The sequence below is a fragment of the Hemicordylus capensis genome, chromosome 1, assembly GCF_027244095.1.
Source record: "Hemicordylus capensis ecotype Gifberg chromosome 1, rHemCap1.1.pri, whole genome shotgun sequence".
NCBI classification, from domain to species: domain Eukaryota; kingdom Metazoa; phylum Chordata; class Lepidosauria; order Squamata; family Cordylidae; genus Hemicordylus; species Hemicordylus capensis.
This window is the reverse complement of record NC_069657.1, coordinates 360,013,259-360,040,286: the sequence shown is the minus strand read 5'-3', so window position 1 is coordinate 360,040,286 and position 27,028 is coordinate 360,013,259. Positions and strand designations below refer to the sequence as shown.

Below are 27,028 nucleotides of genomic sequence, written 5' to 3'. Positions count from 1 at the left end.
CACTCTCCCCCCACAACTTGCTCTCTCTATCTCCCCACGCTCTGCCCCCCACATCCCTCTCACTCATGCTCTCCCCCCACATCCCTCTCACTCATGCTCTCCCCCCAACAAGTTGCTTCACTCCCTCCCCCCCCCCAACTCGGCTCTCATCCTTGGCCTACCACCGGCCGCTTTCCTTTGGCCCGCCAGCGGCTGCTCTCCCCCCCACAACTCAGTCCACCTCCTCAGCCCGCTGGCGCCCACTCTCCCCTCGGCCCGCCGGCGCCTGCGCTCCCTTCGGCCCGCCAGCCGACCTGGTAATAGCCGCCTCCTCAACCCGTGCCCTCTTGTCGAGCCACCGGCCGGCCCAGCAACAGCCACCTCCTCAACTCAGGCTGCCGCCTCCTCCTCCCTCCTGAGGCCTGTAGAGCTTCTCCCCCTCCCACCAGGCCACTTCTCCCCCCACCCCGCTAGGCGGCTTCTCCCCCTACCACCACTGTACCTCCTCCAAAGCCTGCCGGCAGCCTCCTCCAGGTGGCAGAGCTTTGCCTGCCACCCAGCTCCCTCCCTCCCTGCCTGCCAGCCAGCCAACCAGCGATTTTTGAGCGGCTGCACCACCATCGCGTTGCCTCCTAAGCCCATTGTCTGTCCCAGCGCTGAGCAGCATCTCCGCCCCCTCCTTTTCATTGGTCGTAGATGCAGAAGGGGCGGGGCTCGCCAAACATCCACACACATCCCCACACAGTTATCTCTTCAGTCGGCCGTAAGAGAATTAAATATATAGATAGGCACATACATACATATGCATACCAGTCAGTTTACCACCACATAAAAATGAAATAGAACAGCGAGTCTCTATCCTCACCCCCCTTTTAAGAGCACAACCACAGATATGTTTTTGTATAGAACCTATGGACCTAGGTCAGACAGGGCAGGATTCAGATACATGCTAATCCTGAGAGACCCAGCATGGTGTAATGGTCAGAATGCCAGGTAGACCTGAGTTCAAATCCCCATTCAGCCATGATACTTGCTGGGTGACTCTGGGCCAGTCACTTCTCTCTCAGCCTAACCTACTTCACAGGGTGGTTTTAAGGAAACCGCTCTGGGCTCCTTGGAGGAAAAGTGGGATATAAAATGTAATAATAACAACAACAACAACAACAACAACAACCTGTCTGCCAACCATGTTCAAATTATTAACTGGAATAATAGCTGACGAAGTCATGCAACACTTATTAACTAACAAACAGCTTCCAGTTGAACAGAAAGGAAATTGCCCGAAAACCAGAGGCACAAAAGACCAACTGCTGATTGACAAAATGATTTTAGAAAATTGCAAGAGAAGAAAAACCAATCTAAGTGTTGCATGGATTGACTACAAGAAAGCCTTCGATTCATTGCCTCACACATGGATACTAAAATGTTTAGAAACAACTGGTGTCAGCAAAAACATTCAGATATTTATTTAAAAAGCAATGAGCATGTGGAGTACACAGTTAACAATCAGTGGCGAGACACTTGGACAGGTTAGCATTAGAAGAGGCATTTTCCAAGGGGACTGACTATCCCCTCTGTTGTTTGTAATCGCCATGACCCCACTTTCACAAATACTAAACAAAACAAGCCTCGGATACCAAACATCGAAAACATCCAGTAAAATAAACCATCTGCTGTACATGGACGATCTGAAGTTATACGGAAAGTCCCAGTCAGAAATTGAATCACTGCTAAACACTGTCCATATATTCTGTAGCAATATAGCAATGGAGTTTGGACTAGACAAATGTGCTGCATTAATAATGAACAGAGGGAAAATAAGAAAAACAGAAGGAATAGAACTGCCCAATTGAAGCAAGGTCAAGCACCTGGAAGAGAAAGAACCTTACAAATACTTCGGCATTCTCCAGGCTGATAACATCGCACACACTGAAGTTAAAAGAAAAATTGAAAGTGAATACATCAGGAGAGTTAGAAAAATGCTAAAGTCCAAACTCAATGGCGGGAACACCATACAAGCCATCAACACCTGGGCTATACCTGTTATCAGATACACTGCAGGAATAATAGACTGGACCCAGGCAGAGCTAGAGACGCTAGATCGTAAGACCAGGAAAATCATGACCATCAATCATGCTCTGCACCCCCGCAGTGATGTCGATAGGCTATACCTCCCTCGCAGCTCAGGTGGAAGAGGAATGCTACAAGTCCATCAAACAGTAGAGGAGGAGAAAAGAGGCCATGAAGAATATATCAAGGACAGTGAAGAAGATGCACTTCAAATGGTCAATAATGTAAACTATTCAACACCAATGAAACAAAGCAGGCCTACAAGAAAGAACAAGTCAAGAACCGAGCAGAAAAATGGGAAAAGAAGCCCCTGCATGGTCAATATTTGCACAATACAAGTGGAAAATCAGACATCACCAAGACCTGGCAATGGCTTAAGAATGGCAACTTGAAGAAAGAAACAGGGGGTTTAATACTGGCTGCACAAGAACAGGCACTAAGAACAAATGCAATAAGTCGAAAAATCCACCACAAACAGTAAGTGCCACCTTTGTAAAGAAGCAGATGAAACCGTGGACCACCTAATCAGCTGTTGTAAAAAGGTCACACAGACTGACTACAAACAAAGGCATGACAAAGTAGCAGGGATGATACACTGGAACATCTGCAAAAAATACAAGCTACCTGTAGCCAAAAATTGGTGGGACCATAAAATTGAAAAAGTTGAAGAAAATGAAGATGTAAAAATATTATGGGACTTCCGACTACAAACAGACAAACATCTGCCACACAATACACCAGATATAACTGTAGTTGAGAAGAAAGAAAAACAAGTGAAAATAATCGACATAGCAATACCAGGGGATAGCAGAATAGAAGAAAAAGAAATAGAAAAAATCACAAAATACAAAGATCTACAAATTGAAATGGAAAGGCTGTGGCAGAAAAAGACCAAAATAATCCCAGTGGTCATTGGCGCCCTGGGCGCAGTTCCAAAAGACCTTGAAGAGCACCTCAACACCATAGGGGCCACAGAAATCACCATCAGCCAATTACAAAAAGCAGCTTTACTGGGAACAGCCTATATTCTGTGACGATATCTATAACAACTGACAATAAAATTCTGGCATGCCAGGTCCTTGGGAAGGACTCGATGTCTGGATAAAACAAACCAGTCAATAACACCTGTCTGACTGTGTAAACAAGAAATAATAATAATAATAGTAGGCTCAGGAAGTAACCTGATTAGGAAGGATGTACAATTCTTTTACAATTTATATTTTGCTTTCATCTCAGCTTTTCATTTTTGTTTAATTGTATTTCATTCTTATTTTTTAGAATATATTTTACTATTTGTTTTTGTTTGTTTAAATAAAAGAAAGTATATCTCTTACTTTAACTAGTAGCTGCCAGTCAGAGCTCCACTGCACAGCTACTTTCCTATGGTGACCATTCATACGCTCTGCAGTGTAGCATGCAAAATGGCTCCCACCATCAAAAACTGTAGAGGTCAATTTTCTGCCTCCACTGCCCCAAGATAATGCTGCATCCTGAGATATATGGATAACTCAAATGGCCAGCCCAAGGAGGTGACTGTGTGCTGGAGCTGCAGCTAGAAGCAACAAGTTAAAAGCGAAATATACACTTTTTATTTTTAAAGAAAACAAAATGAATGCCAACAAATAGGGGTTCTGAAAACAGAACCACATTTGTTCTGTGGAGTATTCAATTTGCAATGAATATGAATAGGCCCCATTCATATTCAATTCCATTCATTCTGAAAGTGAATGCACACACCTACTGATCAGACCCTAGTTCTGTCCTAAAATCCCAATCCATAAATTTACCAATCTAGAATGTCCCTGTACCGAATTCTTCCAGTAATTATGGGAATCCGCCCTCAAGCATCTTGTGATTCATTGATGTGAGTTGATCTATCTTTTGGACCTGGCACAGAGTGTAGCCTCACCAGAGATGATCAAGGAATAAAACGGAAGTATTTGCATCACATACCCTTGCAAGTGCTTCCTCAATAGTGATCATCTTCTCCTTGACCATCATCATGAGCTGAATCCGCTCCTCGTCACTCATTGTGATCTCACTGGCCACATAACCAACATCCTCCCCTGCAGACACATGGGAAAAATTAACAAATAAACATCTAATCAAGCATACTGGCCCATGATCAAGTAAGCAAGAAAGAAAGCATACTGACCCATGATCTCTCTAATGCACTGACCTCTAAAACCTAGTTTCCACGTTAGTCAAGCGATCAAGGCTCAAGTTAATTCAGCATCAAATATTGTAGGGACACGCCAACATTTTTACTTGGGTTGAGAAAAACAAGATAACTGGAACATTGTTAGAGGCACAAGGATGGCAGTAGCACAGGAGAACCTGCCAATTCACCACAGTTTGGTGACAGAAACAATGATAAACACATTCCTCTCCAGTGCCCTATTCTGCTTCTTCAGATCACTCACTCACTTCACTCACTCAAGTTGCTAGATCATGTTAGTGGAACCTTTGATACCATTAAGACAATTGATTTATATGTCAGAGGACAGCAAATGCACTACCCAGATAATTCTCAGTGGGTTGGGTGAACTGACCATCTACTGTGAAAAAATATCTTATTTTTCTTGAGATTCCCAATATTTTGCCTAAAGTCTAATGTACATCTTAAACTCAGTTAGGCATCCAACAGAATTTAACACCATCCAAGCAGAGTTGGAAAGTGCCTAACATTATCCAAGTCATATTGATGTGTGTGCCGCCTACATAGTTTAAATCATCCCAGTCAGTTTTAATGAAATGCAAAGACATCTGAACTATAGGTCTGTCAATATTCAAATAAAATCACTGCAGATAGCCCTGACATTAATCATCCTCCCTGTGTTATCGGAATAATCTGTCTGTTACACACATACACATGTGTGCAAGTACATAGAGCACTCAGAATTCATGCTGCAGGCACTGAGCTTTAATCAACTATTTTGACCCACCTCCATAGAAGTATGGAGCTAAAATAAGCATCTAAATGGTAACAGGGCATCTGGGTCCGGCATCAAAAGGCAAAGCCATATCATTGCAATGCCATATCATTGCAGTATGTTGACTCAGAAAAACATCCCACTGTGTTCAGAGGGGGTTCAGGTAATATGCACATAACTGTAGCCTTAGTCTTACATCATTTCTCAAAACTTGAGAAAATGGAAAAAAGGAAAGAAAGAAAAAATACCCCAAACAGCGGGTACAGTGGATGAGCAGAGATAACCTCTTTTTATTTTCAAGAAACCTCAATTTTCGGATAGGTTCCCCAAGTTTGAGGAAGGTTAAGCAGGCATATACTCCAGTTTTGTGGAAATCATATTGAAAGAAAGATAAGTAACAATAACAGATAATTGTTATTAACAGATCAAATAGTTAAAGTAATTCTTAAGATAGTGCTGCTTAGTACTAATCTTGTTACATTAATTTTATGAAGCTACTCCCAGAATTTAGACTAGTATGAGAAAGCGGTACCTTTCGAAGACTGCCTCATTAGTCCTTTTTGATTCTTTCGAAAATTTTGCCAGAAATATCTGTTCTTCTTTTTCCAGTCTGCTTTACCTTAAAAAAAAAATGCAAAAGAATCAGGAAGAAAAAAAATTAGAGCAGGAAAGAGAGGGGTAAATGAGATTTAGTTCCTCTTCCTCCTACTTTCCCTTTGAGTTATTTTCTGATTTTCTGAATTCAGCTTTGTAAAGAATGTCAGTGGCAACATGGCTATTATAAATATACATTGTTTAGGATAAGGAAGGCCATGGAATATTTGAGATAAAAGACAAGTTAGGCAACACGAAGACATTTTCATATTTTTATAAACCATAGTCATGGTTATGACATTTTAAAAAGTTCATTTACTGACCACTGAGACAAAAACCGAAGTCAAATCCACAATACAATGTCATTTTCAGAGACACATGCATGTTGTAATCTAGAAGTGCTGCACAACCATTTTTCTACACTGAATGAAATGTTATTCAAAAAGACTTTATGGTTACCCCTACTGAAAACAGTGGAGGAGGTAGAAAGCAATAGTATTAGAAGGATTCAAAAGATCTGATTCTCTCTATGGAGAAAGTATTTTTTTTTAAGGAAAGGAAAGGAAGTAGGGAAAGTATGGCTTTATTTTGCACAACTCGGAAGAGTATCTTCAAAGAAGAACCCCACAATCTTATCTGCCTGGTTAGCAATTTTCAGAATTGGTAACATGCATAAAGGAAGGATTATTAAAAGAGGAATATTATAGAAATAATTCTTAAACTTAAAAAGGCTTTTTAAAAAAAGAAGAACTTTTCCCAGAGCAAGTAGCAAAACAAATTATATTATTGCGAGAGACTTGAAAACAGTGAGCTAGGGAACAGCTGATGAGATTCTTCAAAAAGCCAAGTACTACCAAATAAGATAAAGTATACTGACCTACATAGCTTTCTTCAGAACTTGATTTATGAAGGGGGTGCCTAAAACACAAAAGAGAAACAGAATGATTGAGGCAAACTTCTCGTGCCCCATGAGAGCTGTCTGGCTTACAGTAGCATAAGATCTGAAGCATCAAGTGTGTCCCCCACTTTCTTATGAATGCCCACAGCAGTCAGCAAGAGAAACAGTATTTGACCTCCAGCCATACTTATAGAGTGCCATTCGTTCAGCTCCAGCCTGAAAGCTCTGAAACCATGTTTCTTGTGACTGATGCAGAAAAATATGTACAGAGAACAAAAGAGTTAAAGTTACAGGGTCAAAGGGGAACATGCCAAAGAATGTCCGCTACTCTCCACCCGAAAACTGTCTGCACCAAGAATTAAATAGAACTTTTTCTTTTCTTTAAAAAAAAAAATATTCAGGCTTTGGTACTGTGTTCTGTCCTACACCTTTAACCCAGCCTTTGACAGCTGCATTGAATTCTGCATCCTTTCTGCAAAAATTGTAACATTTTTTGCTTTAGCAGTTTTAAGACTTTTTTTGTTTACCCTGGTATTAAAATGATACAGAAAATGAATAGTTTATGGTAATATATAAGGCTATCACAAAGATTAATGAGTTACTTACTGATTACTTACTATAAATTATTAGCCTGTATGCTAATACGCATGCAAGTAGGAAGCCATTGTTAACCTGGCTTGCTATTTACATGCATACGAAACCCATGATGCTGTTGAGGCAGCACAGCATGATAAAACACATTTTTATATTATTGATTTTAACCTGAGTGATATCAAGAGCCCATGCAGTAGGTGCTCTGGCTGCCGCCTCCTTCATCCCCAAAAGGCAGATTACCAAGGCACCCACATGAAAGGGATTGCAGCCTGTCTGATGGTCAAGAAATTACTACTTCTGCATGCCTCGTTGACTATTTATTTCTCATTCTTGTCGAAGTGACTTAATCCACTCACAACATGAGGGACCATTCAAACATTTGATTCCATGGAACATGAAGTCACGTAATCCACTCACAGGCATATTGTGGGAGGCTTAATTCTCTCCTGTACTCTCTACCTAGGGCCAGAACAACATTGGCTCAGCCCTCTGTCCCTAGGTCATTGGGTGGCTGCAGTTGCTCCCTGTTCCACCATCAGAGACTGGGGGGGGGCGCTTGCCAAAGGATACAGTGGCAGCAACTTCTCCGCCTCCTTTATTTACGGGGGCTTTGGGAGAAAATGCATTGAGCAGTGAGAGGAGAACCTGCTACACAAATCTCCAAGTGCCTCACATGTAGGTCCTCCATCTCCCATGGGAGCATCCCTTATGCCCAACATAAGGGATTGTTATGCATGGGCCTGTGGGGCTGCTCCCACTGGCAGATGTGAGTAGCCAGCAGCAAAGCAGTGCAAGTCTAAGTAGGTGGGCATGGCCCATATCCAACTTGTCACACCTGTGATTCCAGCCCTTGCTCAACTTGTACTTACAGCAAGAAAGATAACTTGGGATTCTCCTCAAAACATCCATGTTCTGATGAGAGGTAGTGAAGGACAAGCTGAAGGTCACTAAGTAAGAGAGACAGTTTTTGCTTTCTCTCCTAACCACGTATTTATTTGTACACAAGATAAAGACTAATTGCTACAGAAATGCCCCTTGCCAAAAGTTTACACTAGTAGGGTGTAATTAAATTCTAACTGGCAATAGCAGTTTGGAAGTAGGAGTGAGCAAGACAGCCTAACAATCTATATTCAACTTAAGTTTACACTTTCCTGCAAAAAAAAAAAAGATTAATTGTTACTAATATTCTTAGGGGGGAAATGCTTAGATGTTAAACAAAATCTATGTGAGGTAGGAGTCTTTTGTTGGGTCCACTGGAGCAGCATTAAGTTTGATATATTACTCACACTGTACACTTTAACAAAATGTTGTACTATTTAAAAATACAAAGAGACTGAAAAACTACTTTAGTGTACCTTTGGAAAACAAGGTGATTATTTTAGTTCCACTACACTCAACTAGGCTACATATATGGCCTGTTTTATCTGGAAACCAACTTGGTCAGCATTTCTTAGGCTTATCAGTAGAGGGCACTGTAGATTTTTTGTAGACTCTGAAAAGCTCCAAGAGGAAACCAAAGTACTGTGCACAATATAAATGATCCAAGTGATTAGAGGCCAACAGTTGATAAGCATGAAAAACATAATCATCAATTTGCAGGGACATCATGAAAGGGGAAACGATAGCATGAAGTTTAATTTTGATACAGTAAATTCATTCAAGCAGAGGCAGTAACAGCAGTGCTTAGACATGGCAAATCATCTTTCTTCTCCAGTCTGATTAGAAATTTAATCTGGAGCAGTCGGCCAACCAACCAGCCGACACAACCAAATTCCAGATCTGGGCTGCACCAGGTGCATGCTGGAAGGGGGCCACTAGTACTTTCTTTACTGATGTAGTTTACCCTTCAGACAGCTAGTAAAAAGAAAATTAATGGCTTGGGTGGGTTCACAGCACTAGCAGCCAAGTGCTTGATTGTTAGGAAGGAGCTCAAACAACAGGCATAGAAGAATAAAAGAGCTTCCTGTAGAAGCAACATTGGAGGCAATGATATAGGGCATATATTTATTGTGCAGATAGTGTAGAAGGCAGGGTTTGCAGAGCATTCATGTCATTTAATTTCTTACCAAGTCCAGTACTGTTGCCCCATGACAGAATTTGTCCCCCGCCCCACCCAGTCTACTCCCAATATGAAGCGTTTCACATGTGTGGATTATTCCTGTCTGGAGTGTTTGGGTTTTTTTTTTTTTTTAAATCAGAGATGTGCACACATATTGCAGAAATTGTGCCACTTTGCTATTAATCTCCAGGGTAAAAAAAGTAATGCATATTAGTTTTCATCTCCCTGCATATATTTTAATCGAGCACTTGACACAGAATTTCTGTCACACAGAAATTGGGCTAGGAATAAGTTTTATTTTATTTTTATTTTAAACATCGCATTTGCCAGGACTATTTATAAAAATCATGTCAAAGTTTGAGTCTATCTATTGCCAACAAGTATAGTCCAGATATTACACCAACAACAACAGGATAACATCTTCTTTTTAAAAACAATTGTTCTAACCTGCAAGCGTTTCAAATGCTTCTCTGAGCATGACTAGGACTGGGGAGTTCTAAGTTCAAACCCCCACTCAGCCATGAAACTAGCTGGGTGACTCCGGGCCAGTCACATCTCTCTCAGCCTAACCTACTTCACAGGGTTGTTGTGAGGAGAAACTTAAGTATGTAGTACACCGCTCTGGGTTCCTTGGAGGAAGAGCGGGATATAAATGTAAAAATAAAATAAAATAAATAAGGAGAAGTAGTGCATTTCTGTGGGAGTTCATTCCACAGTCTCTGAGAAGCTGGTGTTAAAGCCATGCTTCCTGCACTCTAAAATGCATTCTCATACCCATCTCAGAAATATAATATGTGGGTTATTATCCACATATAGCATATTGGAAGGGGAACTAGGAAAGAGATGTCATGGATCATCTAAGGAGTTTGGGGCATTGTGAACATGATTTGAATCAGGAATGTCTGGGTTTAGAGTTCAGTTTATATAGCCAATATAAGAATGACTCCATTTGTAGAGTGCATCTTCCTGACATAACTAGGGTTTTAAAAAGGAGTTAATAGAGGATGGAATGAGTGGCTGTAACAGTGAGTAATCACTAACAGTAACAATCACTACAACCCAATGGAGATATTTCTGAAACCACTTAGTCAAAATTGCAATCATGTACTCATTCTTTCCTTTTTTTGTTGAGTAGGTTGAAAGCAACAATAAAGCCACTGTTTATAGATTTTATATAAAAAATAAGAAATGTAAAAACCATCTAGAAATGTTTTTGTAGAATAAAATCACAGACTCACAATCTCCGCCCCCCCTCACAATGTTGTTCCATAATTTTTGCACACGTGCAACTATGGTGAAAGTCCCAAAGACCAATAAAACTGGAAGTGAATTACTGGCTGACAATCACATTGTCTTCTCTTTCAGTTACCCATGTGTTACCATTGTTAGGAACAAATCCCTGTATCCAACACATACAATTCACTGCACCTCCAATTATCAACTCTGCTGGAGTGCAGTCTGTATCCTAGAAGGGATATTTTGCAAATTTCAACCCAGGTCAAACATTTGCCATTCTTGAGGAATTTGCTGCATTGCAGTGGATTACATTGTGTACTGTACTCCCGATTTCAGCATCTCATCTTCCCTCCATCAGTTTTTCAGACATGGGATAGCGTTGGCATGAGATTAAAGTTCTGAACGTTTTAAGATTGCATTCATTCCTAGCAGAAGCAAGGACTGATAGTCAGCTCATCTCCTTCTTCCTCATGATCTGTAATTGGCCATATATGCCATTTCTCCTTCCCTGTGTGAGCCGCTGTCTGTAAAGAGTCCTCTTACTAAGTGCCATGGAGTGCATTTCATTTGAAACTCTGCTAATGAAGCTGTACATCAGAAACACGGCAAAACTAAAGGGCCAAAGCCAAAATAATGGCATTTGGCTGCTATTCAGACACGCAGTGCAGAAACTTCTGCCAAGTGTCACTGCATCATTAAGTTTCAGAGCAAGTTGTCAGTCCATGAATGGAAGAGCACAAATCATGTCCAGTGCATGTTTGTGGAGAAGCTGCTTGTTCAATATGGTCAAAGCAGCATAGCTGTCAAATTAAACAAGGCCATTCTCAGCTGCTGTGACATCCACCTCTCAATAAGCTCATCAGTCTAATATTTTATCATCCACACCTCAGCCCAGATAACTAAAGGGTATCAGCAACTTTTTCTACTTTATTTGGCAACAAATATTGCCATACATAACATCATAAGGAAGGATAATGCCATATCTGGTGAATGCCTTGGAGATAGGCAAATGCATACTTCACAGCTTTTGCTTTCATTGCCACTTCCAGTGGATTTGCTATAACAGCAAAGAGACCTAATGTTGCATATTAGCCATATATATCCGGCTCATCTAAATGGTTTTAATGGATGAATATGGTGTTATGCAGCATGGCTGCATAACACAAACCAGTGGCCCACCTGAAGTGCAAGGCAGCGCCGGCATTCCCAATCAGCCATGGTTGCCCCAGATATGTAAGCCAACCCTGGCAGGGTGGCGTAGCTGAACATCTACTAGTAACAGTGCATGGGCACCTGTACAGTGTTATTTCCATTGGAAATAGTGGAACCAGAGCAACACAAGTGCGGGCATGCTCGTTTTAAGTAGTTGCACAACTATACTCTTGCACAACACCTTCAGGAATGGTTCACCCATACACGGCAGTGCTGGCGGATTGGGAACACCAGCATTGTCTTGTGCATCACATGGGCCAGTGATTCTATTCTATAAAAACATTTTTGTTTGTTTTATTTTTGTGGTTGTAATATGTAAAATTTTATTAACATAGGGATTGAGTTGTTGCTGTTTTCAAACCTACATGGGTGGGGGGAGGAAAGAATGAACACATGATGGCAGTTTTGGCTGACTCGTTTCAGAAATCTATCCTTCCAATGAGCTGAAGCGATTGATGCGACACCTGTTACATCTGCCAGTCTGTTCCCTCCATAACCCACCCCTGGCAGTTATAACAAGATGCACTTTAAGGGCTGTGTGCAATGCACTCAGAAGCAATAGCTAGTACTCAGTTTAACAATAGGCTTTGGGCTCTCTTTCCAGTTAGCTGGTAAAGCTACAGTATCAGACCTGGTCTGAATCTAGTCTCTGAAAAATACATTTGTGGGTTTATTTTGATTTGTAATTTTATTTTAGTTTTATTTGATTGATTTTACAAGATACAAAATCTATTTGTATCCGAAATGTGAAACAATCCTGAGCTTGTGCAATATACTGAACAGAAACGGGAATCATAGACCACGTGCTGCTTTTATGAATGCACTGTTGACTTTAGAAAGACCACTTCCCTTAACCAACCAAAGAAAAACAGAAAATGAGAGAGCGATTCATTTTTTTTTGTTTTACTATTAAGGACCAAAAAATGTAGATGCACTTTAAAAATAGCCATGTACTCAAATCTCATTTACTAAATGCAAAATGCACAGGTGTATAATGCAGTCCTAAAAATTAAACAGCTACAAAAAACTTCCTATAAATAGATTATCCTCTGCTCTTCCCTTCCAATGACCATTTTCAAGCTAATGGGACTAGATAGCCTGGTATAAAGCGAATGCTTATAGTTGGAGCGGTAAGTAGACTGATACAAAAGCTTTTTGCTTTTTTCCTTTAAAGGCTGTTTGTTTATCTGCCTGCATTACACACTGCCCAGTAACCCAACTACTGTGAAAACTGACATCTTTATGAGTAGAGCTGACTGGAGATAATTTATTTAGGGGAGGATGACATTGTGAAGAAAATGGGTCTTTAGTGTTCCTATCAAAATTTACACGAACCTGAAGGGAAATGTAAGGCTGAAAGGTTCTGACCTCGCTGGCACAACTGTGAGAAAGATGGAAGGCAGAGATGTTCCATTCAATTATCTCCCCATTATGTCTCCATAGCAATGGTTCTTTCAGCAGGTCAAAACTTTCTCAGCAGTTACTCACATGGCACTTCCCATTAGTTTTGTCTTACTCCCTCCCGTATAGGCAACACAGACGCAGCCATGTTGTTTGCACTACTTTACAATATGGGCCAATCCATTCATTTACTGCATTCTAAATCACACATCAGAACACAAAACTTGGCTTGCTGTGTGGAGCAAGTCTAGCGTTCTTTGACAAAAGAATACTTGTATCTCTTATCTGTAAGAGACAAAAAAGATTTTTGTCTCTTTTTTTGTCTCTTATCCATTCAGAAGCATTTCTTTGTCATGAACTGGTTGAGGTGCTGGGATCCACAATGGCTCTGGTCCTCCATTTCTCTTTGGGATCATAAAGCACATGGAAACCACATCAGATGTGTGTCTTGGAGCAGAGAGGGTTCTGATATCTATCTATCTAGAAGATATGTGCTATAGTCAGAGGCTCACAATTTTTCAGATCCTGCTCTCAAATGAGTTTTCAGATCCCGCTCTCAAATGAGTACCAGCAGAAATGGTTTGGGGTACTCAAATTGCTACTCTGTGTGTACCGATAGAGCATCAAACTCTGGTATCCAGTGCTCCCTTTTCACCTCCTAGCAAAGCCTCCCCCATACCTGCCTGGCACCACAGTTTCATTCACAGCCTGCCTGCTTCCCCCACCTTTCCCTGGCCAAAGCAGACACACAAACTAACACAACTCAAGGGGGGGAAATCACCAAGGCAGGACCCTTTTCTCTCCTCCTATTTTCACCATCCTCACTGCCCCCACCTGGCCTTTCTGCGCTGCCTGCCCTGGGGTGCATCTTACAAGAAATCCCCAGCAGCTCAGACAACTGGGGAAAGGGTCATTCCAGCAGCCCGTACTCCACAGCTACCCCCACCCTCACCCACAGCCCTTCTGGCACCCCCAGACCACAAATCCCAGAAGCCTCTTTGCCAATTTGTCAATGCTGGGCACTCTCTCTGCTGAATCATTCAAAGGAGATTGTTGGAGTCAATATCAAATGCATTATTGAGGAAGGATAGGGTGCCTCTGTGTTTGAAGGAAGCAATGGTCAGACTGCTTCTCAAGAAGCCTTCCCTGGATCCCTTAGCAATGGATAATTATAGGCCAATCTCCAATATCCCTTGGTTGGGCAAGGTGATTGAGAGGGTAGTGGCTGACCAGCTCCAGGCAGTTTTGGAGGAAACGGATTATCTAGACCCATTTCAAACTGGCTTTAGAGCTGGCCATGGGGCTGAGACAGCCTTGGTTGGCCTGATGGATGACCTAAACCAGGGAATCGATGGAGGGAGTTTGACCTGGTTGGTTCTTTTGGATCTCCTGGGAGCATTCTATACTATCGACCATGGTATCCTTCTGGATTGCCTGGGGGCACTGCTTTGCAGTGGTTCCACTCCTATCTCTCAGGCAGATTCCAGATGGTGGAACTTGGTGATAGTTGCTGCTCAAAATGTGAGCTGTTATATGGAGTCCCTCAGGGCTCCATTCTGTCACCAATGCTTTTTAATATCTACATGAAACTTCTGGGTGAGGTCATCAGGAGATTTGGTGCTGGGTGTTATCAGTATGCTGATGTCACCCAAATCTACTTCTCCTTTTCATCTGTATCATCAGGATATGACATTTATTCCCCAAATGCCTGCCTACAGGCAGTAATGGTCTGGATGAGGGATAACAAATTGAAGATGAATCCAAGCAAGACAGAGGTACTCATTGTAGGGGTTCAGAATCTGAGGGATGAGTTAGATCTTCCTGTGCAGTAGTGCTTTCTATCAGCTTCAGCTGGTTCAACAGATGCATCCATTCCTTGAAAAGGAGAACCTCAAAACAGTGGTGCATCAGCTGGTAATCTCCAGGCTTGACTATTGCAATGCGCTCTACGTGGGACTGCCTTTGTATGTAGTTTAGAAACTTCAGTTAGTTCAAAATGCGGCAACCAGACTGGTCTCTGGGGGAACCCAGAGAGACCATATTATGCCTGCTTTGAAACAGTTGCACTGGCTGCCAATGTGTTTCCAGGCAAAATACAAAGTGCTGGCTATCTTTATATATAGTTCTCCAAGGTGTACCCATCGCTAATCCCATGTGTGGCAGCTGTCACTAGAGTTTGCAAGCAACTGCCTGGATAGTGATGGGGATGGTGGAGAAAATGGTGGCAGCAGCCAGCTGGCCGGTGGGAAAAGAAAGCACCAGCCAGGCCAGCCGGCAGGGAAGGAAAGTGCTGGTCAGGCCGGCAGGCAAGGGAAAGCAGACTGGGAGGGAAAGAATGGACTGGAGCTGAAGGGGGGGGGGTGAAGATGGGGAAGAGAGACAGGGAGAACTAGGGGAGCAGATGCTCTGCACCATATCAGCTAGTTACCTTTAAAGCCCTGCATGGCTTAGGTCCAGGTTACCTTAGAGAGTGCCTTATTCTGCATGTTTCCCACTGCATGTTAAGGTCATCTGAGGAGGTCTGTCTCCAGTTACCCCCGGTACATCTGGTGGCAACTCAGAGGCGGGCCTTCTCTGTAGCCACTCCTGGGCTGTGGAAGTGCCGCTTGCTCATCTCCATCACTTGCTTTGTTGTTGTTGCTTTTGGCCCAGATCCTGCTTGCTTGTCACATTATGTGCTCTCCTCCAACTTATCCTCCTTCAGGGCCGGGCTTGACATTAGGGCAACAGTGAGGGGCAGGTGAGTCAGGGCAGGTGCTGCTGCTACTCATCTCACCACTTCACTTCTCCAGGAAGACAACAAGCCAAACATAGGCATGCACAAACCCGAAACATACAGACACACAGACACAGAGCTACGGCTGGAAGGGCAGCTGTCACTTTTAAAAGCAAAACCTCCATCTGTTCACCCTCCCTATACATCCAAGATCCAAATGAGTTTCAAGTTGCACTTGTCCCAAAAGTAGAAAGGAAAAGGAAGCAACATGGAAAAGACGCCACTCCATACAAAGCCAGGATGGGAAGGAAGATAAAGGCAGGCAAGGGAGAGCTGGTCTTGTGGTAGCAGGCATGACTTGTCCCCTTAGCTAAGCAGGGTCTGCCCTGGTTGCATTTGAATGGGAGACCACATGTGAGCACTGTAAGATATTCCCCTCAGAGGATGAAGCCACTCTGGGAAGAGCATCTAGGTTTCAAGTTCCCTCCCTGGCTTCTCCAACATAGGGCTGAGAGAGATTCCTGCCTGCAACCTTGGAGAAGCCACTGCCAGTCTGTGAAGACAATGCTGGGTTAGATAGACCAAGGGTCTGACTCAGTATATGGCAGCTTCCTATGTTCCTATGACAAAGAGAGAGAGCTAGGATCAGCCACACTGGGAGCTTGCCTTACTTTAAGAGCAGCAGGGGAGAGGAAGTGCTGCCCCCCTATCTCCTCCTCCTCACTTTTTGTAAAGCTCTGGGCCTTGGCACAATTTGGCCATGATGCCGCTTGGGATCTTTGCAAGGGAGAGAGCTTGGAGTGAGATAGAAGCCGAGTGCCTGGGTTTGCATTTGCATTTGCCTAGGTAGTAGCCTTGTCTCATTTCTTTTATGGTACACATTTGTGCATTTTAGGAACCATTGAAGTACGCTTTTCAGTTTTTAACCATGCATGAGTATTTGAGTACCACATATGTGAATCTATAGTTCCCACTGATGCTTTTGGGACTGTACAGATATGGAGTGGATGGAAACCTGTCCCATAGAATTCAATTATTCTAACCGCACTGAGAATTTTGTGCCTTCCTGATGAGGTGAAAAAAGCTGAAGTGACCATCTTTAAAGTAGCCATATAATGATTTATTATGCTACTGACAGTATCACTTCACTCAAATTGTATAATTATATGGTTACTTTAAAGATGGTCACTTTAGCTAGACAAAAGAAAATGGAAACGAAGTAGGCCAAAGAGTCCTACCCCATATGTAGGACTATTTTGTCCTTCCTTTTTCTGTATGGAAGCTTGGTTGGTACATTAAATGTCACATTGTATGTTCAAGTTCAAGTTCGAACTGAACTTGAACCTCCCCAAAGGAGTTTAAGAAGACCCCCCGAAAAGGGAGCTGATCAAAGTTTGAACTGAACTGAGCCTGGTTCAGACTGAACTGGTTTGACCTGTTTCAGGTGACTATGCTTGTAAAGGGGAATCTGGTGAGCATTCCATTTTACAAGCAAGGGAGATTCCTAACTCTAAAGTTCTTCAAAGGCAGATAGGTGAGAGGGCACCTTACCAGTGGTGCTCCTCTAGGCCCTGCTGATGCTCTCCCCGCCATTAGTGTGGGCTGGCAGTGGCCTGGTTCCAGTGCATGCACAAAGGCTGGAACTGGGCCACCACCAGCTTGCACTCCCCAGGGGAGTGCTACCGCTGCTGTGCCACCAGCAGTAATGTGCCCATTCGCCCTGCCCTCCCACCCACCCTTTGAAACCCTTTAAAGTTAGGAATCCGCCTTCCTTGTAAAGGTGAATCCTAAAAAGGATTCCCCTTTTTTTTAATTTATTGTTCAATTTATATACTGCTTTTCATTAAAATCATCTCAAAGTGGTTTACAGAATAGTTAAAATAATACACAATTAAAATACAAAAATTAGAATATTGATTGATATAAATATAAAAATAATCTCTATTAAAAAATTTAAATATGCCCTATGCCCTTTACAAGCATAGCCACTCGAACTGGGTCGAGCTGGTTTGACTGAATGAGCTGAACCACTGCCCACCTGGTGGTTCAAATCCCCAGCTGGTTCTAATGAACTGGTTCAATTCTAATGTGAACTGAACTCCCGAGAGCAGTTCCATGCATACTCCTATCTATCTATCTATCTATTGTTAGATTTATATAACACCTTTCATTAAAAACAATCTCAAGGCAGTTTACAAAAGTTGAAACACATAATGAAAATGAATTAAAAGTATTTAGCTAAAAATATAAAAACAATCTGATATTAAAATATATAATATACAAATACAGAAAACTATACATGGATAAAAACACACAGAAGCAGCAATAAAACAATCATGTAAAGGCCTGGATAAAAAGCCAAGATTTAACAAGCTTCCTAAAAACTGTGACGGAGTCTGAGGAGTGAATGGCCACTGGGAGAGCATTCCAAAGCCTGGGGGCAGCAACAGAGAAGGCCCTGTCCCAACTGCACGACAACCTAGCCTCCCTCATTGTCAGCACCTGGAGTAGAGTCCCCTCAGATGATCTCGTCAAGCAGGCAGAAACCCTTGGGAGCAGGCGGTCCCTCAGGTATCCCGGGTCCAAACCGTTAAGGGCTTTAAAGGTCAAAACCAGCGCCTTGAATTGGACCCGGAAACACACTGGTAACCAGTGCAACTCTTTCAAAATAGGTATGATGTGATCACACCGGGCAGCTCCAGAGAGAACCCTAGCTGCCGCATTTTGTACAAGCTGCAGTTTCCAGATATTCTTCAAGGGCAGCCCCACATAGAGCGCATTGTAGTAATCCAGCTGTGATGTGATTAAGGCATGGGTAACTGTGGCCAGATCTGCCTTCTCAAGAAAGGGATGCAGCTGGCGCAGTAGCCGAAGCCATTATAAAAGTCGCCCCTGGCCACCGCCTCCACCTGAGCTTCCAAAAGCAGAGCCGGGTCCAGTATTACCACCAATCTGCGTACTTGCTCCTTCAAGGGGAGTGCAATCCCATCCAGAACTGGTAAAATCTCCTCATCCCGATTGGCTCTCCTACCGACCAACATTACCTCCGTCTTATCCGGATTCAGTCTCAGTTTATTAGCCCACATCCAGCCCATCATGGCCTCCAATCCTCGATTCAGGACATCCACCGCCTCCCTAGGATCCGGTGACAAGGAGAGACAGAGCTGAGTGTCATCTGCATATTGCTGACAACTCAGTCCAAGTCTCCAGATCACCTCTCCCAGTGGCTTCATGTAGATGTTAAACAGCATGGGGGACAAAACCGAACCCTGCGGGACCCCACAGGCCAAAGGCCACGGAGCTGAGCAGTAGTCCCCCCAGCACCACATTCTGGACCCTCCCCCCAAGAAAGGAACGGAGCCACTCCAACACAGTACCTCCAGTTCCCATACTCAAGAGGTGGTCCAGAAGGATACCATGAAGGATGGTATTGAATGCTGCCGAGAGGTCCAGCAGAACCAACAGGGACACACTCCCCCTGTCTAGCTCCCAGCGAAGGTCATCCACTAGAGCAACCAAGGCAGTTTCAGTCCCATATCCGGGGTGGAAGCCAGATTGAAAAGGGTCCATATAATCCGTATCATCCAAGACCCTCTGCAGCTGGGATGCCACCACACGCTCTATCACCTTGAGCCCAAAAGGGCAGGTTAGAGACCGGTCTATAGTTGTCTGGGTTGGAGGGATCAAGGGAGGGCTTTTTAATAGTGGTCTTACCACCGCCTCCTTGAGGCACGATGGCATCCTGCCCTCCCTTAATGAAGCATTAATTATCACCTCCAACCATCTGCCTGTACCCTCCCTGGCAGCTAAAATAACATATATTTTTTTGGACAATGTCTTTTCCTTAGATGGAAAGAGAGCTGAGGGGCATCCCTGGTATAATTGCTAGGAAGACTTCTGTTGTTTGTTTTGGAATCCATGGAAGAAGAAATACCTCATTAAGCATAAGCCTGATCTGCTTTGAAGAACGCAGAGGCCTGAAAGGGACAACTCTACTTAGAGGGCCTCTTTCTTAGGAAGAGGTGTTTGAACTTCCTTTTTTGTCTTTGGATGGGATAAGAATTAGATTTACAAAAGGAAAAGTCTATCAAGATTTTTAGAATTGGTGTTGACAGACCAGAGCATGATCCAGGGTGCAAGAGAGGAACTGATCTGCCCACACCCCTTTCACTTGAAAGCACTGATTATAAGCCATGGATTACAGACTGTGCTAGGACTGGGGCAGGCACTGAGCCCATTCACACTGGGGAGGTGGGCCAGGTGGGGGGGGATGGCTGTGCTCCACTTACCTTCCCCCTAGACGATCATTTTCCGAGTCTTCGGTGAGCCACTGCACAGAACTCCAGAGGCCAGGACAATGTATCCCAGTCTCTGGGTATCCCACAATGCACTGTGCACTGAGCACAGTGTATTGGGGGACTCCCCCAGGAGACAGGTGCTCAAGAAACTACTTCTTTCACAGACCCTGGAACTGCTATGCCTTATTTTTGTAGACTTCGATTCTTAAAACATGATGCTCTTGATACAGTCAAGTGCAACCACCACTAGAGGCTGAGAGCCAATAGGGCTTGGTGGAGTGTTACTCACTCTTGCCAACGATGGAGGCTACTGAATCCAAAGAATGCCTGCATACTGGCTCTTCATATGTCAAACTGGTGGAAGAATCAGGAAGTCCATCCTAAGTTTCACAAACTCAGAAATTAGAATGTGCTGATCCATCCCAATGATGGATCAGCCTGGCCGAACTGAATGTCCCTCTGCTTGGAAACAAAAAGGATGGGGCACTGCTCCTGGAATTTTTCAAACCCACTCAGGTGAGATTCCATGGAGTGCCATGCCGGTAAATTTCTCCTTGGCCAAACTAACTTCAGGACAGGGATGAGGTAAAGGGAGAAACCACAGGAAGTCTTCTTGCTCCTTCTTCTGTATTAAAATTGGGGCTTGTTATGTTTTGTTTTTGATCAGTCCTAACAATCAACTCAGGAAGACCTCAAATAGAGACTTCCAATTTCCTTAGAGGCAGAAATATGTTGACTTGGAAGAGAAAACCCTCTCCTCTGGGACAATTACTGGGAGCTAATTGTCTCTCTCTTCCTGCCTCCAGTTGTTCCAGTAAGAGGGACTTTCCAGTGTTTTCAGAATGTCTTATCAATCCTCACTGAAAATCCCAGCTTTCATTTACTCTCATTTTTATATGAGCACAATCCTAGTTCTTATAGTTGCTAAAAAAAAGTATTGTACTTCATCATTGTTTCTGAAATAGGCTTTTATGGATGCCCTACATAGTAGGGATGTGCAAACAGGTTCACCATTGAACCAATTCGGTTCGACCGAGATCGAACTGAACCATCCCCTGTTCAGTCCGACCCTGGACCGAACCGAACACCCCCCAACTGTTGGGGCGGGGGGGGTGTTTTTTGAATATATATATATATATATTTACTTATCCCCTTTGGGGGAGTTTTTGGAGGTGGCGGCGGGGTGGTGGTTGTGGGTGGGTCCATGGAGGTTCCCCCTCCCCCCCGCAGGCCTCCTTTCATGCCTATACTACATGGCCTGGATCGCACAGAGGCCAATTGCGCAGGCGTGGCAGCCTCTAAAATGGCTGCTGCGCCGGAGAGGGAAGGCCCGAATGGGCCAAAAAGCCGGCCAAATGGGTATAGGCATGAAGGGAGGCTGGTGGCGGGGGGGACTTCCACGGACATACACACACACCCCGCCACCAACTCCCTCAAAAGGGGTAATTTTTTATTTTTTATTTTTTAAAAATGTTTGTGAACCCCCCCAGAACGAACCCAACTGGAGGGACGTGTGAGGGGGTGCCAGTCCAAGCTTCAGGTCCAGAATCAAACCGAACTGGACCAGCCAGTTCCGTGCACACTCCTACTACACAAAGGACACGTCTATGTAGAAACCATGTGGAATTGCCGGCAGGGGAAAAGTGAAGGGAGGAGTAAGTGCAGCCTCCCCCACAGGGTTGTTCTCATCACAGTAAGCAAGTGATGCGCTGCATTGGGGCACCACTGCTGGAGGGTGCCAAGCGCCACCCACTGGAGGGTGCCATGCTGAGCTTCCAGTGACAGAAGCAACTCCTTTACATGCGCTGGTGTTGGACTCCTCATGCTGGGTGTCCAACCTAATTGCACTGTGCATCACGTGGATCTCTCTGGACGCATGCGTGCATGCATCATGCATCTCCCGCCGGCGTGAAAGGAGCCCTATCCATCGCCTCCATCTTCCTGGCGATGGCGCTCTCCTTGCTAGTCCTCGTCTGCGGAGTGGAGACGACACTCAGGCTGAAAGGAAGCGAGGCAAGCACATCAGACGCTGTCCCTGACTCACCTGAGCTTACAGTCAGGCTTTTGGAATAGCTGGGAGGAGCATTGCTGAGGAGTGTTGCTGTGTGTCCAGTAGACAAGCTGTGGAGGAGCTGTGTCCCGAGGAACTGAGAACACAGGTGTACTGGCATGAGTGCAGTGGGATTGGGTGAAGGAGCTGGGACTGGGAGCTCCCCCGCCCCGTGGAAGTGTGCCAGCTCTCTAGTGGGGAGGAAGATTGGAGGTTTTCCTGATCTCCCAAGCTGGGTAGGGGATAAGCCCTCCCTGAAGCCTTGGGTAGCTTCATTAGAGTAGACAATACTGAGCCAGAAAACCAACGTTCTGACTTGGCAGAAGGCCGCTTCAGAAGTACTCTGGCTAGGCTGCTATCCGTATTTAGCTTCCCTAGAGATGGAAACATGACTGCCCTTCTGTTCTTGAAGAGAGAGCAAGAGCAGCCAGGGTACACAGCCTATCTCCCAAAGAAAGCTAGCACAAAAATAAGCCTAGGCTGTTTGCTTGGAAATGCTGAAATAATTAGCCTGCAGCCTGCAGCAATTTCTCCACCCCATTCAACTTGGTTCTTCCCCCATACTTTGCTTTATATAATGGCCACTAAGACCCATCTGCTGTTCTGTGCTTGGTTATTTCCTTAACTCTGCCAATGCCTGTTAATCTGAGCCCAAAAGCACACCCCACTTCATGTTCACGCTCAGAACATCTGCTGGATCCTCTAATTCCGATGTTCTCAACATTGGGTCCACCAGAATTGTTGGACTACAGCTCCCATAATCTCCAGCCTTTGGCTATTTTCGCTAGGGATGATGGGAGTTGTAGTTTAACAGCATCTGGGGAGCCATTATTGCAAATCCTTCCTGCTTTAACAGGGGGTTAAGCTTCATTTAAAAAAATAAATCTCCACTTCATTTTCCTCTTTGTATTCTGTATCTGGCCTCCACTGCTCCACCATGGTGCCATGTGTTATTTATCTATTAGTTTAATTTCCTAGGGTTTTATTTGCCTAGGTCTCCAATGGTTAACTGTGATGGAGAATCTGAAGTTCCACTCTAGATAGAGAAATACAAAGCCACACTTTAATCAAGAGGGTTGTGTGTGTAATGGGATCACTGACGAGCAGTTCAGGCCAGTAAAGAGGATCGCTGCTGAGCTCTGATCACAGAGACCTGAGTTTAAATGAGTTTTTAAACTGTTTTATATTGTATTTTGTATTTTCTTTTCTCCCTTTTTGCCTGTTATAATTTATGTGTTCTGATTGATTGATTGATTAAGTGATGATCTGTCTTCCACTTGGCCTTAAAGGTCTCTTAGTGGTACATTCATTGCTGTTGTAATCAAGTCCATCCACCTTGCTGCTGGTCATCCTCTTCTATTTTCTTCAACTTTCCCCAGCATTATGGACTTCTCAAGGGAGCTGGGTTTTCGCATAATATATCCGAAGTATTATAGTTTGAGCCTGGCCATTTGTGCCAAGTAAAAATCAAGTAAAAATTCTTGATTGATTTTATTCTATGATCCATTTGTTTGTTTTCCTGGCTGTCCATGGTATCCTCAAAAGTCTTCTCTAGCACCAAAGTTCAAAAACATCAATGCTTTTTCTATCTTGCTTCTTCAAAGTCCATATATGATATACATAATTATATTATATACAATGTTATATACATAATTAAGTAAAATCTTTGTGTATTAAATTTTGAAGACAAACTAATTGTATTTTGCATTTTTATTTTTTACGATAACTAAGGGTGCTCAACAGAATGTTGAATCTGGGCGCCAGATCCCCCAGAGCTAGCCCTGCTCCCCCACCCTAAAAGTTATCCCACCCCCACCTTTGAACCGGCCCCTGCTGGTTGTGTGCACATCCCTAGTTATGCCTTCTCCTGATGATGCTGACATGGAGAAATAGATTTGGGTGTCATCAGCATACTGATAACACCCTGCACCAAATCTTCTGATTATCTGTACCAGAGCTTTCATGTAGATATTTAAAAGATTGGAGAGCATTATGTAAAAAGCACTATGGAAGTGCCTTTCATACTGAAAATTAGTAATGTGTGAAGAAGGCCTGAAAGGAGGCAGTATCTGCTAACAGTTCCCAGGGGACTTCAAAGCAGCCAAGTAGGACATGAGATCTTAAACTTGCGTCCCCAGATGTTTCTGGACTACAGTACTTATCATCCCCACAATGGCTTTCAGTCTGTGGTCCAACAACACCAGGGGACCTAAGTTTGAGAACCCATGAGGGAGAATTTCCCTTCTCTTCCTGGGTCCTGCTCCACCCAATAGCTCCATCCAAAACTCCCATGCCTCCCCTCACCAATGCGCAATAAGTCTAATTTTTCTTCCTGCTTTATTATACAGGCAAAACACAGTATCTGCAGGGGTTCTGTTATGTGGGGTGCAGGGTGTGCGGGCATGAATACAGAGGCACTGACTCTATGGGATCCAGGGGGGTTAGGCCCTCAGGCCCAAATTCCCCATCCCCCCCAAAAAGAAATAACAGAAAAAAATGCTTTTTTAAAGAGAGAGAAAGTGCCACAAAATTGCTGCTCCTGACAAAATGGCAGCCAGAAATTACCTCCGTGGTCACTTCTAGCCCTCTAGAAACTGTAGACACATGGGTTTTAACCCTTTCATATCTATGGATAATGAAATCAGGTGTCAATTAGACACTTGTGAATACATTAAACCACTGATATAGAATCTGCATATAACAATGTTTGCCAGTAGTGTTAATTTGCAATCTGAACAGAGTGTATAGCTTCACATAATTCTCTTCCCCTCTTCGAAACACTTATTCCTTCCCTGTAAACATATTTTGGTGTAGTGGTAGGAAGGTTAAATGTCCTGTTACAATTAGAAAGAAAAATGGTTTGGCTGCATCCAACATGACTTTGTATACTTTTAATTTATGACATGTGAAGCAATTGGGTGTTGGAGGATCAACAGGAAACACTCAACAGTGAGAGGCTGACCCTGTTCCATTTTAGTAAACTGTAGAAACTAGAACTGAGAGAGACCGAAAAGACTAGCTTGACATGAGGTACACCGTACGTCAAATGTGTGTTAGTCATGACAAACAGCATCAACTCACTGCAACGTTCCACATTCTTCTGAAAGGAGGCCCCCATTTCTCCTAGAACAATTGCTAGGAAGAAATATCCCTTCAGCTGCTCAGAGGCACAGTGGTCTGGCTTGTCACATGTCACAGGCACTGTTTGGCTGGCTTCTCACTCCCATTGTAAGTGTTATTGTGGGAGTTTCCTGCCCTACTTCTCTCAGGGAAACTATTTGCAGGCAGCATGAATGATCTGGTTGCCAATAAAATCTAACCTCAAACACCAGGATCCCACCCCCCTGCTCCCTCTCCCTCACACACATACTTGCACACACTGTAAACGCCAAGTTTAACAAAAGTTTGAGAGTGAATGCTCCTCTTTCTTTTTCCTTTCTGTTTAAAACAAACCTTTAAGTAGTTAAGACAGCAACCATTTATTCTGCACATCTATTAAAAGCAGATGAGAATCCCTAGCTTCCTTCTTCCGTACTTTGCTTTAGCCCTTCTCTTTGCAGCTCTTGTAACTGCGGCTCTTCTGTCTCGTTGCAGATGAGCTCATGGTAATATGCCACAGTTAATTTTGTTGCTCCGGCAATGTGCTTGAATCAAACATGACACTACTTAAACCAGTGAAATGATAATGTGACCTAAAGTGCTGATTCAGCGTCCTTCAGGCCGAGAACTGTTGTCTGAACATTAGCCATGATAACAGCAACATTCTTGTCCTTGGAACTTTGGGAAGCCCACTCTTTAGACCAGACAACTTAGGCTTTGCTTAAAGCATTCAAGGTTTGGTAAGATATATTACTTATATGCAATACGTAAACACGGAATGCATTCCTAATATTGGGATGGTCTGGAGATTTAGACTGGTTTTCAAGCAGAAAGTGCTTTGATTGTCCTTTCTAGTTGCAGTCCCTCCACTGCACAGAATCTTGCTCTGAAGGATGATGGTGGGGGGCAGTTTTTCTGGGGTGCAATCTATTTTTCAGGAAGAGGGACTGGAACAGTATGGTGCGCATGGCCATTTGGTTCCTGATATTAATTGCAATACAGCTGCCAATTTTATTTAAAACAAAACAAAACTGTATCTATGATGAAATCAGTGATGGCTCTGCAAAGAGAAGAGTATAGTCTGCTTTCAGATATCACTTGCAATTTAAAACAGCAGGCGTGCTGACTGTGTATACCATCTGTACTGACTCTCTGTGAACCATCTTGGAACCAATACAAGAATCAAATCACTCACAGCCTTAATCACACTATCACAAAACTCCTCACCCTGGCCAGAAATCAGATCACAGGGTAGGTAACCAGGCTCAGTGGTTTATCATGAGAGGTATACAAGACCATTATACCACATGATACGATATTTTACACTTGCGAACAGCTGCAACTAAGAGAAAACTCACAGCTGCTGAAGACACAGGGGCTCCCATGATCTGAAGAGTAAAGCTTCTCAGAAAGTGTGCAGGGTGCACACACTCTCCATCCACAAACATGCAGCTATCCAACACCCTACAACGAACAAGTCACTCTCTTGCCAAAGCTACTCCTGTGCTCTGGAGTGAGATGTCAGTCTGAGGCATATTCATTTGGCAGGAAACCTTTTAGGAATAATTCTGCTGGAACTTGAAAGATAACACAAATCTCAAGGTCAGCTTGGATTTATTTCACAGAACTTTCTGCTGGCTGAATTGTTTGGCTCCACCAATGAAAAATTTAATCCAAAAAGCAGTGGAATGCCCATTATATACTGTGCAAACAAACTTACATTCAGATAGCACAATTAAAAAGAATGAAGGGGGGGGAGGAGGAAATGTGCCAATCATAAAGCTATCTTCTAAGTTCTTTAAATTCATGTCCTCGAAAGATCAAAACCTGAGCTATAGTTTTAATTTTACCATCTGTGGTGCTACTATATGTAATATCCTCAGTTTTAG

At 43.5% G+C, this 27,028-nt stretch overlaps 1 protein-coding gene across 2 annotated transcripts in view; it reads right to left on the bottom strand.

Annotated features, from left to right (window-relative positions):
• The window catches only part of SASH1 (SAM and SH3 domain containing 1), a 197,945-nt gene that overhangs the window by 69,032 nt on the left and 101,885 nt on the right, over nucleotides 1-27,028 (bottom strand). For both annotated transcript variants that reach the window (XM_053291380.1, XM_053291391.1), the window contains exons 5-7: nucleotides 6,454-6,494; nucleotides 5,515-5,601; nucleotides 4,003-4,115 (exon numbers count right to left, since the gene is read on the bottom strand). In XM_053291380.1, the coding sequence (XP_053147355.1) occupies nucleotides 4,003-4,115; nucleotides 5,515-5,601; nucleotides 6,454-6,494 (241 nt within the window). The remainder of the gene's footprint in view (nucleotides 1-4,002; nucleotides 4,116-5,514; nucleotides 5,602-6,453; nucleotides 6,495-27,028) is intronic.